At 37.8% G+C, this 17,885-nt stretch overlaps 2 protein-coding genes and 2 non-coding genes across 4 annotated transcripts; all 4 read left to right on the top strand.

Annotated features, from left to right (window-relative positions):
- The first annotated feature begins 661 nt into the window (after positions 1-661).
- Trnal-aag (transfer RNA leucine (anticodon AAG)) lies at positions 662-743 on the top strand. Its single transcript has one exon. It is a non-coding gene; the product is annotated as a tRNA-Leu (tRNA).
- Positions 744-1,232: 489 nt separating this feature from the next.
- Positions 1,233-1,314, top strand: Trnal-uag (transfer RNA leucine (anticodon UAG)). The gene has a single exon. It is a non-coding gene; the product is annotated as a tRNA-Leu (tRNA).
- A 2,609-nt stretch (positions 1,315-3,923) lies between these two features.
- Positions 3,924-5,117, top strand: LOC131793915 (carbohydrate sulfotransferase 3-like). The gene has a single exon (XM_059111418.2). The coding sequence runs from the start codon at positions 3,924-3,926 to the stop codon at positions 5,115-5,117; it is 1,194 nt and encodes a 397-aa protein (XP_058967401.2).
- Positions 5,118-9,587: 4,470 nt separating this feature from the next.
- LOC131793849 (thrombin inhibitor hemalin-like) lies at positions 9,588-12,678 on the top strand. The gene is made up of 5 exons (XM_059111344.2): positions 9,588-9,866; positions 10,270-10,467; positions 11,202-11,402; positions 11,562-11,759; positions 12,448-12,678. Exons 1-5 carry the CDS (start codon positions 9,812-9,814, stop codon positions 12,468-12,470), a joined length of 675 nt encoding a protein of 224 aa, XP_058967327.2. The 5' UTR covers positions 9,588-9,811; the 3' UTR covers positions 12,471-12,678.
- Positions 12,679-17,885: the final 5,207 nt, after the last annotated feature.

Raw genomic sequence — 17,885 nt, 5'->3', positions numbered from 1 at the left:
GTCCTAGATTCGCGGGTGGGGTGCGGGAATGTCTGGGAACGATGGATGCCGCAGTTTAAGCTTACAGTTCCGGCCATATCATGAAATCGTAATGCTTCCTTACCTATTACAAACGCGGTGTGCGCAGTTTACCTATACCACCATGACCTCGATTTGGCGCGAAAACATGCCCCGATATTAGTGCGCTGACAATTACCTGTTCCAATATCAAACTGTTAGCTTCGAGGAACAGATAATAGTCCAAATTGAGGCTATTTGTGCTTTATTATCCTTCAAATGTTTTGCAGCCGCGACGTCAAAAATGTTAACGAACAGCTTACCGTTTTGCGTGCGTATTAACCGACCTTATGAAAGAAACAAAACGAGTCCCCCGTCTCCAGTACACAACCACCTAAACGAGCCTCTCCCTCGTCTTGAATTAAATTTAAACGAAGGTACCTTGTCGGGCTATATGGACTTACTATAAAGGTTTAAAATTAGGGAATATCACCTAGAATGTCGTCATGGGATATTCCCAAGTTTTCAGGGTCGGGAAATATTCAGTTCCACAGTAACGCGTTTAGAAGACCAATCGCCTGCCACACCGTATAAATATTCAATGAATTATTAATAGCGATTTCGTTAACATTATTCACTAGGAAATATAAATACGACAGCTAAGGGTAGCGTGGCCGAGCGGTCTAAGGCGCTGGTTTAAGGCACCAGTCTCCACGGAGGCGTGGGTTCGAATCCCACCGCTGCCAGGATTTTTTTCTTAGTGCAAAGGAAGTCCAATCAAGTTTAAGTAATGAGGCTGAAGGCTTCCTCCTCGGTAGAAAGTAGGGAAATTTACATGTATAAAGGTTCACCTTCACATTTTCAAGATGGTGGAATATGATGCTCGTCTCCTTATATTTTTGTTTAATCATTTAGTTTTGTTTTATCGCAAGTTATTCAGCAAATTGCCTTTTCTAAGAGCGATTGAAGAAAAGAAAATTCCAACATTATAAAGCTTATAAGTATGTACCATGCAGGTTAAAAGTGCTGTTGGTGCGTGCTGATTGGCTAGTTCTGAAGTGATTGGCATGTACTAAATACACGTCAAAAGTTTAATGCCCGACCATTTTTGGGTGTATTTGCAGAAATAAACTAATTTTTTAGGTTTCTTGATGTGCTTCACCCAAACAACTATTCACCTCATGATCAGTGTCGGTGAATGTGACAGACATGCCAAGAACGTGCTATATGTTGAAGGTAGCGTGGCCGAGTGGTCTAAGGCGCTGGTTTTAGGCACCAGTCTCTTCGGAGGCGTGGGTTCGAATCCCACCGCTGCCATAACATTTTGACCAGTAGATTTTTTATCTACGAACAAAATTTTACATGGGAGAAATAAAGGGCAACTGTGATTTTCTGGGAATTGTATTAAAAATTTGATAAAGAAACATAAGTCGTTGAAATAGACCTGATGACGTTGATATTTTGAGCTGAGGAAGGTTCAATCTAGAGATTATTGCAGAGAAACTGAGGTTATCTGTTTAATGAAAGACATATCTGAAAGATATCGAATCGAGAAGTGCAAGAGATGACATCAGGTTATTCGCACGTGTTTTTGTGTATCGCTAAAGATGAATATTTAAGCCCAGGGTTGCCTCATCTTGTCTTTCTTCTTGTTGAAATGGTAACAATTATACTTCTGTCATCTAATAGTTTTCAGTCACTCGTTTATATCGAAGATTGCGCACTGGCGCTTTCAGGAAAGACCTTCATACCTACTTTTTCGAAGTTTGAGCATTATTTACCTCATCTAATTTTATTCTGAGCTCCAAGAGGAGAATCTTTATCGTGGGGAAATCGTAAAACCAACTTAGAAATTATATTAATAGGCAGCACAAACGCCAGAGAAACTTGAAAGAGAACCCTTAACACGGTTCATGGTTCCTCCACACGTGATAGTGCGATACGAGCCATTTGTTATAGATTGGTTTTCTACCACATATACCAGTTTGTAGATGATAATTTGGCACCTAATTTCCATTAGGTAAATCCCGGTATGTTTATTTGACCCTCCGCGGGAAAACGAATGGCAAGATAAGTGCACGGACATAATAAAATGACATGCCAAACAGCAGGCACAGAGTTAAATGACACGGCCGCTTCTGAGCGATTTTCCATTTGTTTATATGGCACGATTAGAAAAACAAAGGAGTGTGTCAGGATGAACAATACCAAGTTTGTCGAGAAAGGAATTATTCTGAAGTGTAGCACATTTCCAGGGTAACAAAGTCGACAAATAATTATTGCACGATTTACTTATTCAGAGTGCCACCACGAGAGCACTATTCAGCTCTTCTGAAAAGCACAAAAAAAATCAGCATTTTCAATACTAATTATTTTGTATCACTTCCACTTTTTTTTTTAATTCAGCCGTTTCATCGCTTTCTGCAAGAAGAACAAGAGGTTTAATGTATTACCAGTTGAAGTATTCACCGATTCACTTCTTAGTTTTATAATACTTGTAATTAGATTGTGCTGCTTCAACTGTGGCAATGTAGGGTGTATTTCAAGTGTCAAAAATTACATATTCTATCTTCATAGAGGTGAGTTCCTTTCAACCGGTAGATGCTATAACTTCTTACGACAAGGGCTCCCGAAACATAATTCGTAAAACATTATTCAGGGCATAAACTATTCTAAGAAGTGAGACAGGAGAGGATTGTATCTTTTATGACTTGAGATAGTTTCTATAGCAACTTTGGATGGTCTCGAAAAAATTTTAAGTGCTATGCACTTTGGATACAATATATGACCATGAGATGTGTTTTAGAGCATTTCTAGTCATTTATAGACGGTATGCCCATCCAGTTTTCGGCTTCGTTTATCGTAGTTAATGCGTAGAAACCGTGGATGGATAACAGACAAATTTACCATTAATGATAAAGGTAGGTTCGTGATTGGGAAACAGAGTGAAAATCATGATGTCATCTTAAGTTAAGTATCCACTCTTGAGTCAAAAAAATATTGCGTAAAAGATATCAGACATGACCTGTGAAGACAACTGTCTATTCCGGGCTTTTATCATCGACTGATATTTTCATGACAATGTCAATTCGAGGTAACCTTCAAGTTTAAATCAGGGCAAGCGTCGATCCAAGTTTACTAAATTAACAAACAAATATAAATACTTCTTTCCGCGTTCACAGTCAACATTTCAGTTCAGCTTTATGTTCAGTGGTAACTGAAAGATATACATTCAGGGTTTCCCTTGTTGCAGATAGATTTTTATTGGCTGATTATTTAAATACCTCTCGTTATAGATACTCCCAAATGTATCCCACAGGAGATAAATAAATACAGTTTATGACACTCGTTTTTTCGGTCTATCAGAAGAAAAAAATTCCGAATCTGATCAGAGAAAGCGATGTCGATTTTAAACCCTGGCTAAGGAAGATGAACCCCTTATACCATTGTGTCCAGCTGTTTCAATGAGTACACATGAATTTAGATTGACTTCTGGTCAATAATTCCTCAAACTCTTAACTTCATTGTGTGAAGATGAACCCCTTATACCATTGTGTCTAGCTGTTTCAATGAGTACGCATGAATTTAGATCGATTTCTGGTCAATAATTCCTCAAACTCTTAACTTCATTGTGTGGTAGAACAGTATTTTAATTTTTTTTGTGCACAATTGGTTTAAGCAAAGTGCTTGTAAAATTCGGCTGTAAAAATTTCAATTTCTTTTTGTCATTTGTAGCTGCGTAGACACGTTATCAGTTGTATAGTTTAACAGTTAGTTTGTTACACTTGGGTTATGTTAAACATTGCTTGTCCTTTTTTTGTCTTCTTAGAGCCAGAGCGCAGTCAATTATGAAGTATTATGTACGATTGTTTCTATTCACTTCTTTCGCTGCCTTTTCTATCTATGCTTTTTACTGCTTGACAGCCATGTTACCAAGAAAACCGCTGTCTTCAGTTCTTACACAGAAGATCCCAATAGACCAAGATTTCAATATAGACGGCGAACGTGAGCTTGAACGAAAAGATGAAATCACAAAAGCAGAAAATAGACAAGATCTTCAGTCCAATGGCAAAGAACACGAATCAGCATTGCTTAGGAAAATCACTGAATCACGGATCGACGGAAAGACAGATGAGAAACATGCAGGAACTCTGACGCGAACTCCTAGGAGAAATTTGATTATTTTAAGTCCTCCCAGATCAGGATCATCTTTTCTCGGAAAATTATTCGACAGTAATTCAAAGATTATGTATTGGTTTGAGCCATTACGCGTTGTGCAGAAGAACTTATTTCACGACAATCTGTCGAGTGACAAACAAATACTTAGTTATCAGAATGATTGTATCAATGTAATCGAAAGCACTTTTAAATGTGATTTCACAGTCCTTAACAATAATACAATAGCCGAGTATTCCAAGGATGACTCACGCTGGGCCAGTTCAGCACTTGCAAGTCGATTCTTGTGTCCCCCAGCATTAGCACATCTTAACCGTTCGTCGAGTTGTCTGCCCCTCTCACATGCGATGCTTAAAAATATTTGTAACGCTCATAATCATACCGTTGTAAAAATTTTGATTGGTCGTGTGCCGAACGATAGTATAGCAAATTTACAGGAGCTTCTTGTACAGCGGGAAAGCCATGACGTGAGGTTGCTTCACTTGGTTCGTGATCCTAGGGCTATAATTTACTCCGTGGTTCAGTCAGTTAAATGGTTAAATGAGACATATTTAAGTAAAGATTTCTCATTGTATGTTGGTAGAATGTGTAATAGAACAGTCAACAACTTACGATTTGGTTTGTCTACTCCCCCTTCCTGGCTTAGAGGTCGTTTTAAAGTCATTCGTTACGAAGACCTTATAAACAATGCCATCATAATATCACAGGAGCTGTACAAATTTGCGCGATTTGAGTGGTCGGCAAGCGTTGAAGAGTGGATAAATGATCACAATAGACCACCGAGGGATGCTGAACAACAAGGCCCTTACTCGCTCTACAGAAATGTCTCAGAGGTTGTAGATAACTGGAAAAACGCTCCTATGGATTTAATCAAAGTTGTCGAAGATAACTGTGCTGATCTTATGCATATGCTCGGTTACGAAAGGCTGGCTTATATGAAATGACATAACATCACAATAATGTTCTAAAAAACACTTCCTTGTATTAACTCTTGGAAATTTGCACAAGTAGAAATTCACAAAGAAAATGACGAGATATGCGATGAAACATGAATATGCAATGAAAACATTACTCGGGAAATCTTACTCGTTATAACTAATTATATAATATCTATATCATTATACCTAACGATAAGGTAAAATAGCATATATAGGAATTATGAGAGGGAAAGAGCCAATATATTACGGGATTGCTAAAAGTCAAATAAAAGATAAAGCTGTTTTTGAAATAATTTCTAATTCTAGTATAATTTAATACTGTGCTATCTTATTTAATTAAAAAAAAATGGAAAAATAGATATAGCAGTATACTTGGATAGGTCTTTACCATCCCATGCTTGTTTTCGTTTCCAAACTTCATGGATGAAACCTTCACATAACCAATTGAATTGCACCGCGTTCGCCCCCTATCGAGTTCGCCCCTTCGAGTTCGCCCCTACCTTATGCCGTGTTCGCCCCCACACTTTTCAAGTTCGACCCCATCAAGTCGAGTTCGCCCCTTGATTGAGTGATATCTAGATGAGTTGATTTGTGACGAAGGCACTAGCAGAATGTGCCAAATGTCACGTCAGCGACGACCATTTTGAATTTCGGCAATTGCGTGGAACCTGCTTGGGAACTGGCTTGACGGAATCAACTAAATACTCTGCGTGGGATCTGGGGTTACCAGAAATAACTGTATACACTGAACTTGTGATAAAGAGAACCACACGGTTTATCTAACGAACACGAAATGTGTTGATCGTAACAAGCAGACTTGAGAAGATGCAAACCACGCTTTCATCGCGACAGCATTACTTAAGTTGTTAGACTTGTACCCGTTTAGCTTTATTTATTAAATTAAGACTGAAGAATTTACTCATCAACTTACGAATCAACTCATCTGGATATCACTCAATCAAGGGGCGAACTCGACTTGATGGGGTCGAACTCGAAAAGTGTGGGGGCGAACACGGTATAAGGTAGGGGCGAACTCGATAGGGGGCGAAAGCGGCGGATACCAACCAATTTTTGCGCGGGAAATGCACGATGTTTTGCAGGGTTCTGGCCTCTTACGTTGCAAATGATTAAATAAAGATTTAAGAGGAAATTAAAAAGGAGCGTTTGGATTAAGGCTGGAGTCATTAAGGTTTCTATTCTTGATTCCAAAAAAATATAAATATCTTGGCAGAAAGCAATCAGAATTAACTTCGTTGCCGTAATCAAGAGCACACCTTTGTTGAAACAAATTGCGAAACTCAGTAGCCTTGAGTTCCAAATGAAAACTTAAATAATTTGCCATCGGGGTTTTTTGTTCAGTCAGACCACACAAACTTTTGTGATTTCAGTTTTGTTTTGCAGAAGACGGCTGAGAAATGTAAAAAGTTGTTAAACGAGCGTGTTCAACTATTGATCTGCTCATAACTGAGATCTTTCGTTTTAATTGCCTAGTTGTCGTTGACTTTGCCATCGTGATTTGCTTAAAGTCTCTAAAATTTCGATTCTACGATTAGCGATAGTCGTGCAGTCATGATGCAGTACCAATTAAAACAAAAATTATCCACTTTGTGAAAGAAAATGATGAAGTCTGAGAATTCCCTCCAGCTTTATGTATCTTGTTTAAGGAAAGATTTTTTTGTCACAAGATTTACCCGGAGACAGCTGTAGATACGCAGTTTCTAAGTGAACTACAAAGATGCACCTCAAATTGTTTCATTTTTCCTAACAGGCAGACATCAGTGTCTTTATAGAGTGGTTTTGGTAAGATCACTGTGGAGTGTAATCCCACGTTATTTTTAGTAATGATTATCAGGGTCAGATGAAGCTTTAAAAAAAAACTTACGACAGATCTGATAGGAAATCAAGGAACTTAGACGGTAATTTCAATTTATTATTGGCTCAACATTTTTATTTTGAAAAACATATATTTCCATAGTTCTTCTATCCTCTTCAGTTCAAACCAAAAACAGTACAGAGTTGAATAGTGTTACACAGCCGCAAATTGATACAAGCACAAACGGGGTCAAAACAAAACTGTGTCAGATAGAAAGTTTTTAAATTAACAGCTGGTAACAGTTGATGATTTAAAAATTGGGTTGCTCTCATTCAAAAGTAAAGATTATTCGTTCTTACGTTGGAAACTGCTGGAAACGTGACTTAAGGGACTAAAATCATTGCGAAAACATATTGCAACATGGCTGAAAATTGTCTGACAGATTTACGTGCGAGTGTGGTTTATGAATTTTTGTGTGTGGGCTGTAATTACTCCGGCTTCCCAAAGGAAACGCCCGAGTTGAAATTCCGGCTTGGATTTTTTTTTCGTTCGGTCGCAAATCGCAGTCAAGTCCAAATCACGCATGCGCAACCTTTGACTTTGACGTATGGGCGACGTTTTGACTAATGAGCACGTGGCATGGTGTAATGGCAGACGAAGAGAAGCTTTCGCGGTGCAAAATCAGCACAGGCACTGTGTATAATACGTTAAAAACGCATACAAAATATGCACACATCATTCGCGGTAGACCTACTCTAAGAGATGTCGAGCGTTTTCGGCACGGGTCGGTCCGCGAACCTTATGAGAGATCTCTTTATGAGCGAACATTTATGAGTGAACCCTTCATCGAGAAACATGCTATATCAACTGAGCTATCTAATGTTAATCGAGAGAAGCATAGACGCAAAACTCATCGTGCATGTAGACGTGATTGTGAACCAAGCAGAATACCAGAACAAAGTTTGAAAAGGTTAAGGAACAAGAGCAGAAAGGATAAACCAATAATTGCATTAAAAAAAAACTTAGGCAAATGCAAGCAGAAAAAACAAAGTTTATTTACAAAGAAAGCTCAGGTGAACGCACATATACGTCTAGTTTTTACTACGTCCTTGGGAAAAAAGGAGGAAACAGGAAAAGACTTATATAAATGGATATTTTCGTTCATTTTTGGCAAGAATTATGGTTCAGTTGTTATTTTTATCTTAAATTACGTGATGAAACCTTTCCAAAGCTGTTTCATTACAAATTCAGTAAGTTGACATTTGGTTAATATTCAGTGATTTCTTCCATCAACCCAAAACTTGCCATTAAATTAAGAGAAATGTAAATACACGGCGGTAAACACTTTCCCTTTGCATACCTTTCCTCTGCAACTGGAAAACGCTGGGCTATTTCGCCAACGAGTTTGCAACAAAAATATAACAAACTTTACAATGTCAGAACGTATACTAAACTTCATTTGAGAATATTTTGTACGGATGCCGTTTTTTGCCAATTTTTTTTTCTTTGAAGGGAAAATACGAAAGCATGGATATTAAATGACGTTGTGAAAGAGATGGATACAGCTAAACTCATTCGGGTTCGAGAGTAGAAAGAGCTTTCGTCTATGTTGAACAGCTTACTTTTACTTGAAGAGCTTTCTTATATTTTTCATGCTTATATACCCAACAAAATCTTACCGAACTTTAGGTTTAAAACAAAAACAAAAAAAGTTGATGAAATGGAGGGTTCAGCCGGACCTTACATCGCCAGACAGTTGACAAGTAACATCGAAAAAGGTTAATACATGTTTGTTTCGAGGCTTGACCGTGATAAGGTCCTTTTAAAGGCATTTGATAGCCTGTGATAAATATTTTTTGTTTTGGTCTGTTTTGTTTTTGTTTGTTTCATACCTTTTTACCACAACAATGTTGTCAAGCAGCGGCAGTTGGTGGAATATTCAAGATTTAGCTGGTTCTTTGACGTTTCCCCTTTGCAATAGGGAATGAATTTGTTATCTGATTATTTTTTGGCAGCATTTTAACCTGGTAGGAGGCCGAACTTTAAATAACCTATATCCTTAATCGGCTAAAGCATGTTTTAAGCACACGTCAATACTCACCACACCACGCAATCACAGCACGCTTTATTCATCGAAAATCAAAAATAGTTTAGTAATTTCCAATGCGTTAGATTGAACGTTAAATAGTAAATCAAACTATGAGAGGCAATTAGATCTGAGAAATCCTTTTTGTAAGACACAAGTTCTGATAGAGTTTTCACAACTTGCTCATTTCGTCGGTTCTTGTGTGTCACGTATCGAGCCTTACGCTCACTTGAAGATTTGATGATAGCACCTTTCACTTTGAACACGTAAATTCTTAAATTCTTTTCCTGATTTCTCTAACTCCACGCCACCCTCAAGAGACACCTTTCATTCACGTTTCTTGCCCAAACAATGCAATTTAGATGCTTTTAGATGCAATTTAGATGCTTTCCATACCAGATTTAAAACATTGTTAATTACTTTGATCCTCTTGCAGGGTCTTATGTACTTAATACCCCCCATTATGCGGCAGGTCATAAAAGTCACGCGTTTTAAGCCAAAATAGAATCTGATCATGTTTGTTTAGTAGTCATAAGTTCACCCACTCTATCACGTCACAACAGTGACCTCCTGATCAAAGGAAGTATTTTTCGGTCAGAAGTAACTCTTCGTGCGAACTAAGCTGACTAAAGCATCGTCACCATAAACAGATAAAGTGGTAACCTTTCCATTGATGACCTTGATTAACACCGCTGTCGGCCTAGCCGTCAGGAGTGATATAAGCTAATTTCTCTTCTTAGCTGCGAGTCACATATCAAGCATCGCAAGTCATCGTCAATTCTAAAAGAGTCCACGAGCAAGATGAAACTGGCTGGATTTATTGCAGCATACATGTTCCTAGTATTCTTCTTCACAGGTAGATATTACTGCTTTCGTTATTTTCTTAGACTTCTTTTAAATAATAGGGTAGTTGTCTGCATTAGCCCTGATCATATCAGTCGTGATTTTCACTCAGCGTCACTCGATGGAGAAAATTGGTGAATCTCTGATTGAGATCGATGTAATTTGAAAGATTCCTCTAGTTTCTCGTTTATAGCTTTTTTTAAAACCAGTTTTATACCTTTAACATACGATCTAACGGCCATCCCATCCATACGACAACAGAAGTGGAGCCTGATAGACACAAACTCGACTGCTAGTATCCTAATGTTGTCCGAAACCAGAATAACTGTCGGCTGGACGGGCCGCTCGGCCATGATTCACCCTTTGAATTAAATACTACACGATTACCCTCAACATGCACCTATTTCATTTGGTAGATTTGCAAGCTGCAAAAGATTACTCACGTTTGGAAGAAGTCTGCCGTCTGCCCAAAAAGCGTGGACCATGCTGGGATGCTTCTGTGCGATACTTTTATGACGCGAATACTAGAAAATGCAAGCCGTTTATTTACGGTGGTTGCTTAGGAAACAAGAACAACTTTTGTTCTCTCCAAGCTTGCCAAATGAAATGTCCAGGTAAGACCATGTAGCTACTAATTATGGTATCAAAATTCATCTGAGCACTTCTTTGGATCTTTGCCGGAGCTTACTGATCCTGTCAACCATAGTTTTAAACAAAACTTTACTGAGTGGGTAACTCTAAAGTTTATCATTTTCTGGGCTTCCCTGTAATGGAAGTTCTGAATTAACTGAGAGAAGTCTACAAGGAAAATAAATTTATCATAAAATATTATTTTCGTGTGTAATAACCTGTCTAACCATTTATATCATTACTGGTGAGAATCTTTTCACGGAAAATCCAAAGCATCATCGTGTTTCTATGCTATAAAAGGCGCAAAAATCAGAGGAACGTACTGATTGATTATCAGCGGGTAATAACCGTTGTGCCTAACTTCTTCATCTCCGTTGTTGTCGTCCACAAGGGGTGATAGGAAAGTGCTCCCTCCTGTAAAGATTCGCCACTTAATGATCGCCCTCAACTGATCAAATAGTCAAAATCTTGGTATAATCATCGTAATCAAGTGTAATTTGTAAGATGTCTCTGGTAAACTTGTTAAGTATACCTCGTACATACAACTTAGCTGTCACCCGACCACAGGACAAGGGAAGGGGTAAGGGATGGGCACTAACTTGATCCCTATGGTAGCTTCATGACGATGAACCATAGTCACTGTCGTCTAGTGGCTCAAGTGCAAACTTTACCCTGCATATTACATGATTACCCTGAACTCGCAATTTTCACCTTATAGTAGATGTACAAGCTGAAAAAGATCGTTCAAGTATGAATGAAGTCTGCCGTCTTCGCGAAGAGCCAGGACCATGCAGGGCTGCATTTCCGCGATTCTTTTTTGATACGAATACCGGACAATGCCGCCTGTTCATTTACGGCGGGTGCCAAGGAAACAAGAACAACTTTCGTTCTCTCCAGGCTTGTCGAATGAAATGCTCAAGTAAGACCTTCATTTTTCCCCTTGATATATATAGCCACTTCTTATGGTATCAAGGTCTATTTGATCACTAACTTATATGAGAAAACCGCACAGGGCAATTAGATGCCATCAGTTTTGGTGGCTGGAGGATTTTATTTATGTACATTTCCTTTTTGGTAGATCTGCATGCTGCAAAGGATTGTTCAGATTTGAATGAAGCCTGCCGTCAGCCCAAAGAGGTTGGACCATGCAGGGCTGCATTTCCAAGGTTCTTTTTTGACGCGAATATCGGACAATGCCGGAAATTCATTTACGGTGGCTGCCTAGGAAACAAGAACAACTTTCCTTCTCTCCAAGCTTGCCAAACAAAATGCCCAAGTAAGATCATGTTATAATACATGTGGCTACTTATGGTAGTATGAAGTTTATTTCAACAATTTTGGAAACCATTTCGCTTGACAATCAATTTATTTTAGCTTTAGAGCTTTGCTGAGACTTTGCTGAGTATACTTTTCCTGTAAAGCATAATATTAAACGAAATCTTACTCTCCGGGCGACAGCTGTATGAAGTTAACAATGATCTTAAAAACGTCACAAATCTTAGAATATGTATAATTAGTTACAAATGAAAATCCAGCCTACATCACATTCACGGTGTAAGTGAAGACTGAACATACAGTTTTGAGTTTGTGTATTGTTCTTGATCATTCATATATCTTTTCCTCAATGTGAGATCGATTTCTTTGTCATTAAGTAATAAAGCTGTAAATCCTGGAGGAGGATCCATGTGGTCAGGACCCACCCCTTCCCCCCATCAGAATGCTGGGTATTTTTGGACTACTTGTCTGACAATTAAGTTTATGTGACTACAAGATCATAAGCTGCTACCCAAAAGGAATGAACCCGTAAAAATAAAGTAATGAAGAGATGACTATAAATATACGAAAATCATATCTGTAAAGTGCGGATTAAGAAAAGAGTATGAAAGCGATTTCATTTCTTAATCCGCAGCTCACATGTATGATTTTCATATATGCACAGTTATTTATATATTTTGGTTTGGCAGACTTAAATGCTGACAGAGATTGATCAAGTGTGAAGGAAGTCTGCCACCTGCCGGAAAAACCTGGACCATGAAGAGCTTCTTTTGAGCGACACTTTTTTGACAAGTATACTAGAAAATGCTGCCAGTTCATTTACGGTGGTTGCTTTGGAAACAAGAACAACTTTCGTTCTCTCCATGCTTGCCAAATTAAGTGTCAAAGTAAGACCATTTTACAATAAATGTAGCTACTAATCGTGGTATTAAGTGGTTTATTTGAATATATTATCGATTCTGCAAGCCACAGAATTCAAATAAATATTACAGTTTGGGAAACTCTAAAACTTGTCCTCAGCTCTGCGCTTTCTTTAAAAATAAGGTGTTAAAAACAGAGAAGGATGTTTTTCGTCTTGTCACGAATTTTTTTTTTCTTTGTCCCACGCTCGTGACAAGACGAAAAACATATTTCTCTATTTCTTTACCGAGCTCAAAACTTACCATCTCTCTTATTTCTTTCTACGAACATGACGCTATCGACATTGCTGATCCTAGCAGTATGCAGGACGCGTGTCATATGAACTTCGTAATAGACCTCGCTTACCGTGAAGTCTCTGGTTCAGTGGTAGAGCATCGGAACGCGGAATCCAAAGGTCTGAGGTTCGATTCCTCATGAGGACTCAGAAATTTTTCTTTGTCCCACGCTCGTGACAAGACGAAAAACATCCTTCTCTATTTCTTTACCAAGCTCAGAACTTACCATCTCTCTCTCCTTTTATCTACAGAATCTATATTATTGAAATATAATGTTTGTCCAATAAAACGTCTAATGGCTTGCGAACTACAGTTGTTCTCGTTCCAAGTGGGTCTTATTACCTGTAGCTCTCTGTAATATGGGATTAAATGACAGTTAATGTTCTCATCAGGGCTTCCATTTCTCAGATGAACTGCACGGGAGCGTTAAAATTGAAAGTATGTAGGTTATGATGGACGTGGAATATTTCGATGTCTTCGTGCGCCGCATTGCTAACCTGGAGTAAGCGAAGGAATATTATTTGTCGGCAGCGTAACTGCATTGTTGTACTTTTCAAATTCTTTTTTTTTTTTTCACAATTTCTTTTATAAACCCGTGTTTGATTTTCTGTTGCTTCGTGTCTTAACCGTTGCGCTGAGGGTGTGTAAATGTTGAACATGGTTCAGTAGGTGCACCTCCCTTGAAAATTTGATGCAGTGATCAGTTAATCTTTATGATGTTCATACTATCCCGCTAACGCAAGGAGGCTCTTTTAAAAATTACTCGCAAGACCGGATTGAATTATGAGGGAGCAAAAAATTGGAGCGTTGATTAGTCTAATGTATGTTGGAATAGAGGTAGCATTCGAGACGCGGTCAAGTTTATCGGTATAAATAAAAAATTATTGAAGTTTATCTTTAAATGGTGTTTAGGTTGAGTATTTCTGAGACTAGTAAATTTTTTTTTTGCCTAGAGTTGTAGAAAACACCGAGACAACCTTTGGTGCCTCAACGATATTTCTACCACCTCAACCGATTATACTGGATACAATGAGAAAATTTCAAATTGCGATGAACAATACAACAATTAACTTTTATCAGTGATAATAATCAAAGAACATATTGAGAAACACTCCACCCGTTATTATCGGTAAATTTGGGCAAGGGTAATTTAATCCTTTTACCTTGTGTGTAAACAAACGAACAAGCTGCAGAGAAGACAAAATCATGCTCTCCTTTTTTCGTGTCAGAAACCGTTCAAATTTTCCCTTTTTTATAAAGGTTATGTCAAATTTGTATGCACGTGGTGTAGCAATGCTTTGTCGGGCACCGGTTGCCGATTTCGCTGCGCCTGTTGGTGTGAACCCTTTTATGCTTCCATTTTACACAATAATTACAGAGTTTTGACTCTTAATTCGCCATCTGATCTGTCTTGATGGTAAAGAAGCAAACATTGAATTTCAATTCCTGGCAGCTAGGTTCATTTTTAATAAATCAATCCGACTGTTATCCATAATATCAGTGAGAGGAATGATCAAATTAAACCAGCTTTGCCCACAGTGTTCGAAAGCATTCCAATTATTTTGAGCTAACTGACCAAAGGAAACTTCAGATAAAGTGAGACAAATTTAATAAATGGAGGAAAGATCTTAAAGAATGATCCAGATTAATAACTGTGATAAATAAGTTTTTATTTGGTTATATTAAGCTTGATTTAAGATCTGCCAGTCGTTCTTTGTTATTGTAAGTTTAGAAAGTGTTCTTAACGTTTTCGAACACGTTTTACACACAAAATTTGAAAGCTGAACCTTTTCGATAGATAGCTGTATGCTTTAAAGCCACAAAGACATCACCTAAAACGAGCCTTGCGATAATTTTTATCTCCTACTTGGACAAAAAAAAATGGTTTGTTATTGCTGGTAAACATCATTTCAAATATTGAACGAGATTATGAAGCACCAAATGGGACTTATATGAAATTATTTGAGACTGTGATACACGCCTGTCTATAAATGTTCGCTCATGTACTTTGACAAAGGTGTCGGCTGAAAAAAAACGGTTCCTGTTTACCTGCGGTAATTTCGTTGTTAAGTCCAACCAATGCACAGAATAACGCCCAATGATAGATCAGATCAAACAGTTACCTTCTCTTGTAGGTAGTGGCACTTTAATCTCTAAGTGGAAATCTCCGACTTTTGGAGTAGCTTAAATCCCACCGTTCAGGTGTACAGAAGCGAACTCCAGTAACTTGGGTTTGCATGTTTGAATGGCTAATAACTAGTGGAAATTAAGCCAAAAAAGTTATGCGTGTGAAAATTTTTCACGAAACATCAGGTGAAGGAATATCGTTGATATCATCGAACTGGAACCGAGGTGTTGTTTTCTTCCAGATAACATTGTTCAACTTTGTAGACACGGTGCCCAGAATTTGCAGTATTTTAACTTAGATAAGGTCATTATCTATATGTCAACTCCATAATGGCTGTGATCAACAGTTCCATGCAAAAGAGAACAAATATAGAAAAGCGAAATTAGGAAAAACAAAAAAACAAAACAAAAATAATGTGGATAATTTCCATAGTGTTTTCTATTTTTGTATCTTTATTATTATCATTATTATTATTATTAATTATTATTATTATTTCAGTCATAATCTATATTTTTTAAGAAGATACAGCACAGCCAGAATGATTTAAAATAACACTGCAAAAACTGCTGTGACATCACATTACCAACGAAGGCGAAGAAAAAAAAAGCTTTAATTCGTGATTCTTATTGCCTTGCAATACCTTCATTGAGAGCTTCTAAACAGGAAAAAATACAACAAGAAAGTCAACGATGATTCATTCACTGCTTTCTGATTCACGTCGGTTCCTATCTGTGTGCCAAAGTATGATCATCTAAATGTATCACTGCTTGCTGTATTTGCTTGGTTAGTGTACTGCATCTCAATATTCATCAGTATGACAAATATGTTATATAGAGGGTAAGTTTGTAAAAAAACTGCGGTGGTGGGGAGTATATCAAGATACTTTATATCAAAGTTTCAATCGAACGCAACGATTTATGTAGTAGCGTGTTCTACAAACCTACGTACTCACATAGTTACTTGTTGTATATTCATCTTCGCATCCGACAAATATTTAATTCCCTTTTCTCAGTTTCTTACACTTCGTCGTTTATGTAGAGACAACGGATTTTTTCAACAATCAGAGGCAATGAGCCCGTTTTACGAAAAACGTGGCTATCCTATTTCTGTCGTTTAAGTGGGCACCTCCGCGCCCAACAAAATGGTCTACAGTCAGCACTACAAACGTCACAAAAGGAAAATACCCATCGCATTCCATTCTTTTTTTACATTTCACCCTCACAACCACTTAGTAAAATCCATCAATCTTAAAAGCTTTAAATTACTTCAATTTACTTACTTAAACGTGAGGAAAACATAGGCAACGTTTTGGTTAGAAGTTCATCACAAACTAATGACCAACCCGGAACTTTCAAATGCGCTCGCGCACGGTGCAAAACTTGTTCTTTCATTCATAACGTGGAGAAAATATTTTGTCCCAAACGAGCCATTACGATTACTGATTACTTCACGTGCACCTCCACCAATGTCGTCTTTTGCATAACATTGGTGAAACAGGAATACGACTTGGTGACCGATTCCGAGAAAACCTTCACGACGTAGAAAGAAATGACAAGGACGCATCCCAACTGGTTGTCAGACACTTTAATCTCCCTAAAAAGCGATGATAAATCAGCAGGTGACAGATATCAAACGCAAGTGCCTAAGTGCCTCTAAGAATAAATGAAATCTATTTTGAGAGTTGGTATAAACTGCAGTAGTGCTGAGTAATTCTACAGTACTAGAATGACTTCAGTGATCTTGAACACATAAAAACATGATACAATCAATAGAAACCCCATCAGAAGGTAGGTAACTCATCCTTCCAGGCAAGTTGACACGTCTAATTACACCCTGCACTCAATAATTTGAACTTTCATGCACTACACTATAGACAAGAGGGGAAATTGGTAATATTGTTAAAAATGAAAAATATCGTATTCCACGATGAGGTCGCTCGGCAGTCATAATTAATGAAAAATTGTTTCATAAACTGATATTAAACTATGGATGTGCAAAGACTTCTAAAGTGAGATGTACTGAGACTGCTGAAGTGAGTGACTTTCATTTTCCCCACTAGTTTGTCGTTTTCCTGAAAATGCAGTCTGACAGTTTAATACCTGGGGCTAATTAACAAGAGTGGATGCCTAATTAAAGAAGTGGTTCCTGAAGTTGTAACGTTCTTGTCTATGAACATTATTTAGTAGTGGGATTTTCCGAGAATTTAATTTGTTATGAGTGCTAAAGATAGTATGGATCGATAGATCATAGACCATTTTTGAAGAACTATTGCTTCAGGAAGATCTTATTTGGGTGTTTTTACCCTTGCTTGTAAAGGATCTAAAAATGTTTATGCATTCATAAGCCTCAATATTAAGAATATTTGTGTACAATTTTCAAAAGGCGACACCTAAAATAGTTACTTTTACAACTCGATATTTTGGCTATTAGTGGATATTAATAGATTCCCCATCGGTGAAAAAAACAACTCTTTACCTTGCCATGGATACGCTTGAGAAAACATTGCTTGCTCAACGAAAAAAACTTCCGCTTTTTTCGGTTAGCCAATTCTGTGTTCAAACACATGGCACCTTTGTTTTTAACAAGAAGTCACCTAGCCCATGGCCTTTGTCCTTAAAAAATTTCCAAGCTACATCTTCATTTAGAGCACTTTTCGATTGAGTTTCGTAAAATTATTATTATCACATCGGCCAATCGGTAGAAAAGAAATAACTTAAAGAACCAATGAAAACTCAAAATAGAAACAACCAAACTGCCTTAAGCGAGAGAAAACGCGAGCGACCAAGTCGCGATTGTTTTTGGT

This window comes from Pocillopora verrucosa, chromosome 9 (genome assembly GCF_036669915.1).
Source record: "Pocillopora verrucosa isolate sample1 chromosome 9, ASM3666991v2, whole genome shotgun sequence".
NCBI lineage: Eukaryota > Metazoa > Cnidaria > Anthozoa > Scleractinia > Pocilloporidae > Pocillopora > Pocillopora verrucosa.
Note: the sequence above shows the minus strand (reverse complement) of the source record. Positions and strands in the feature narration are given on the sequence as shown.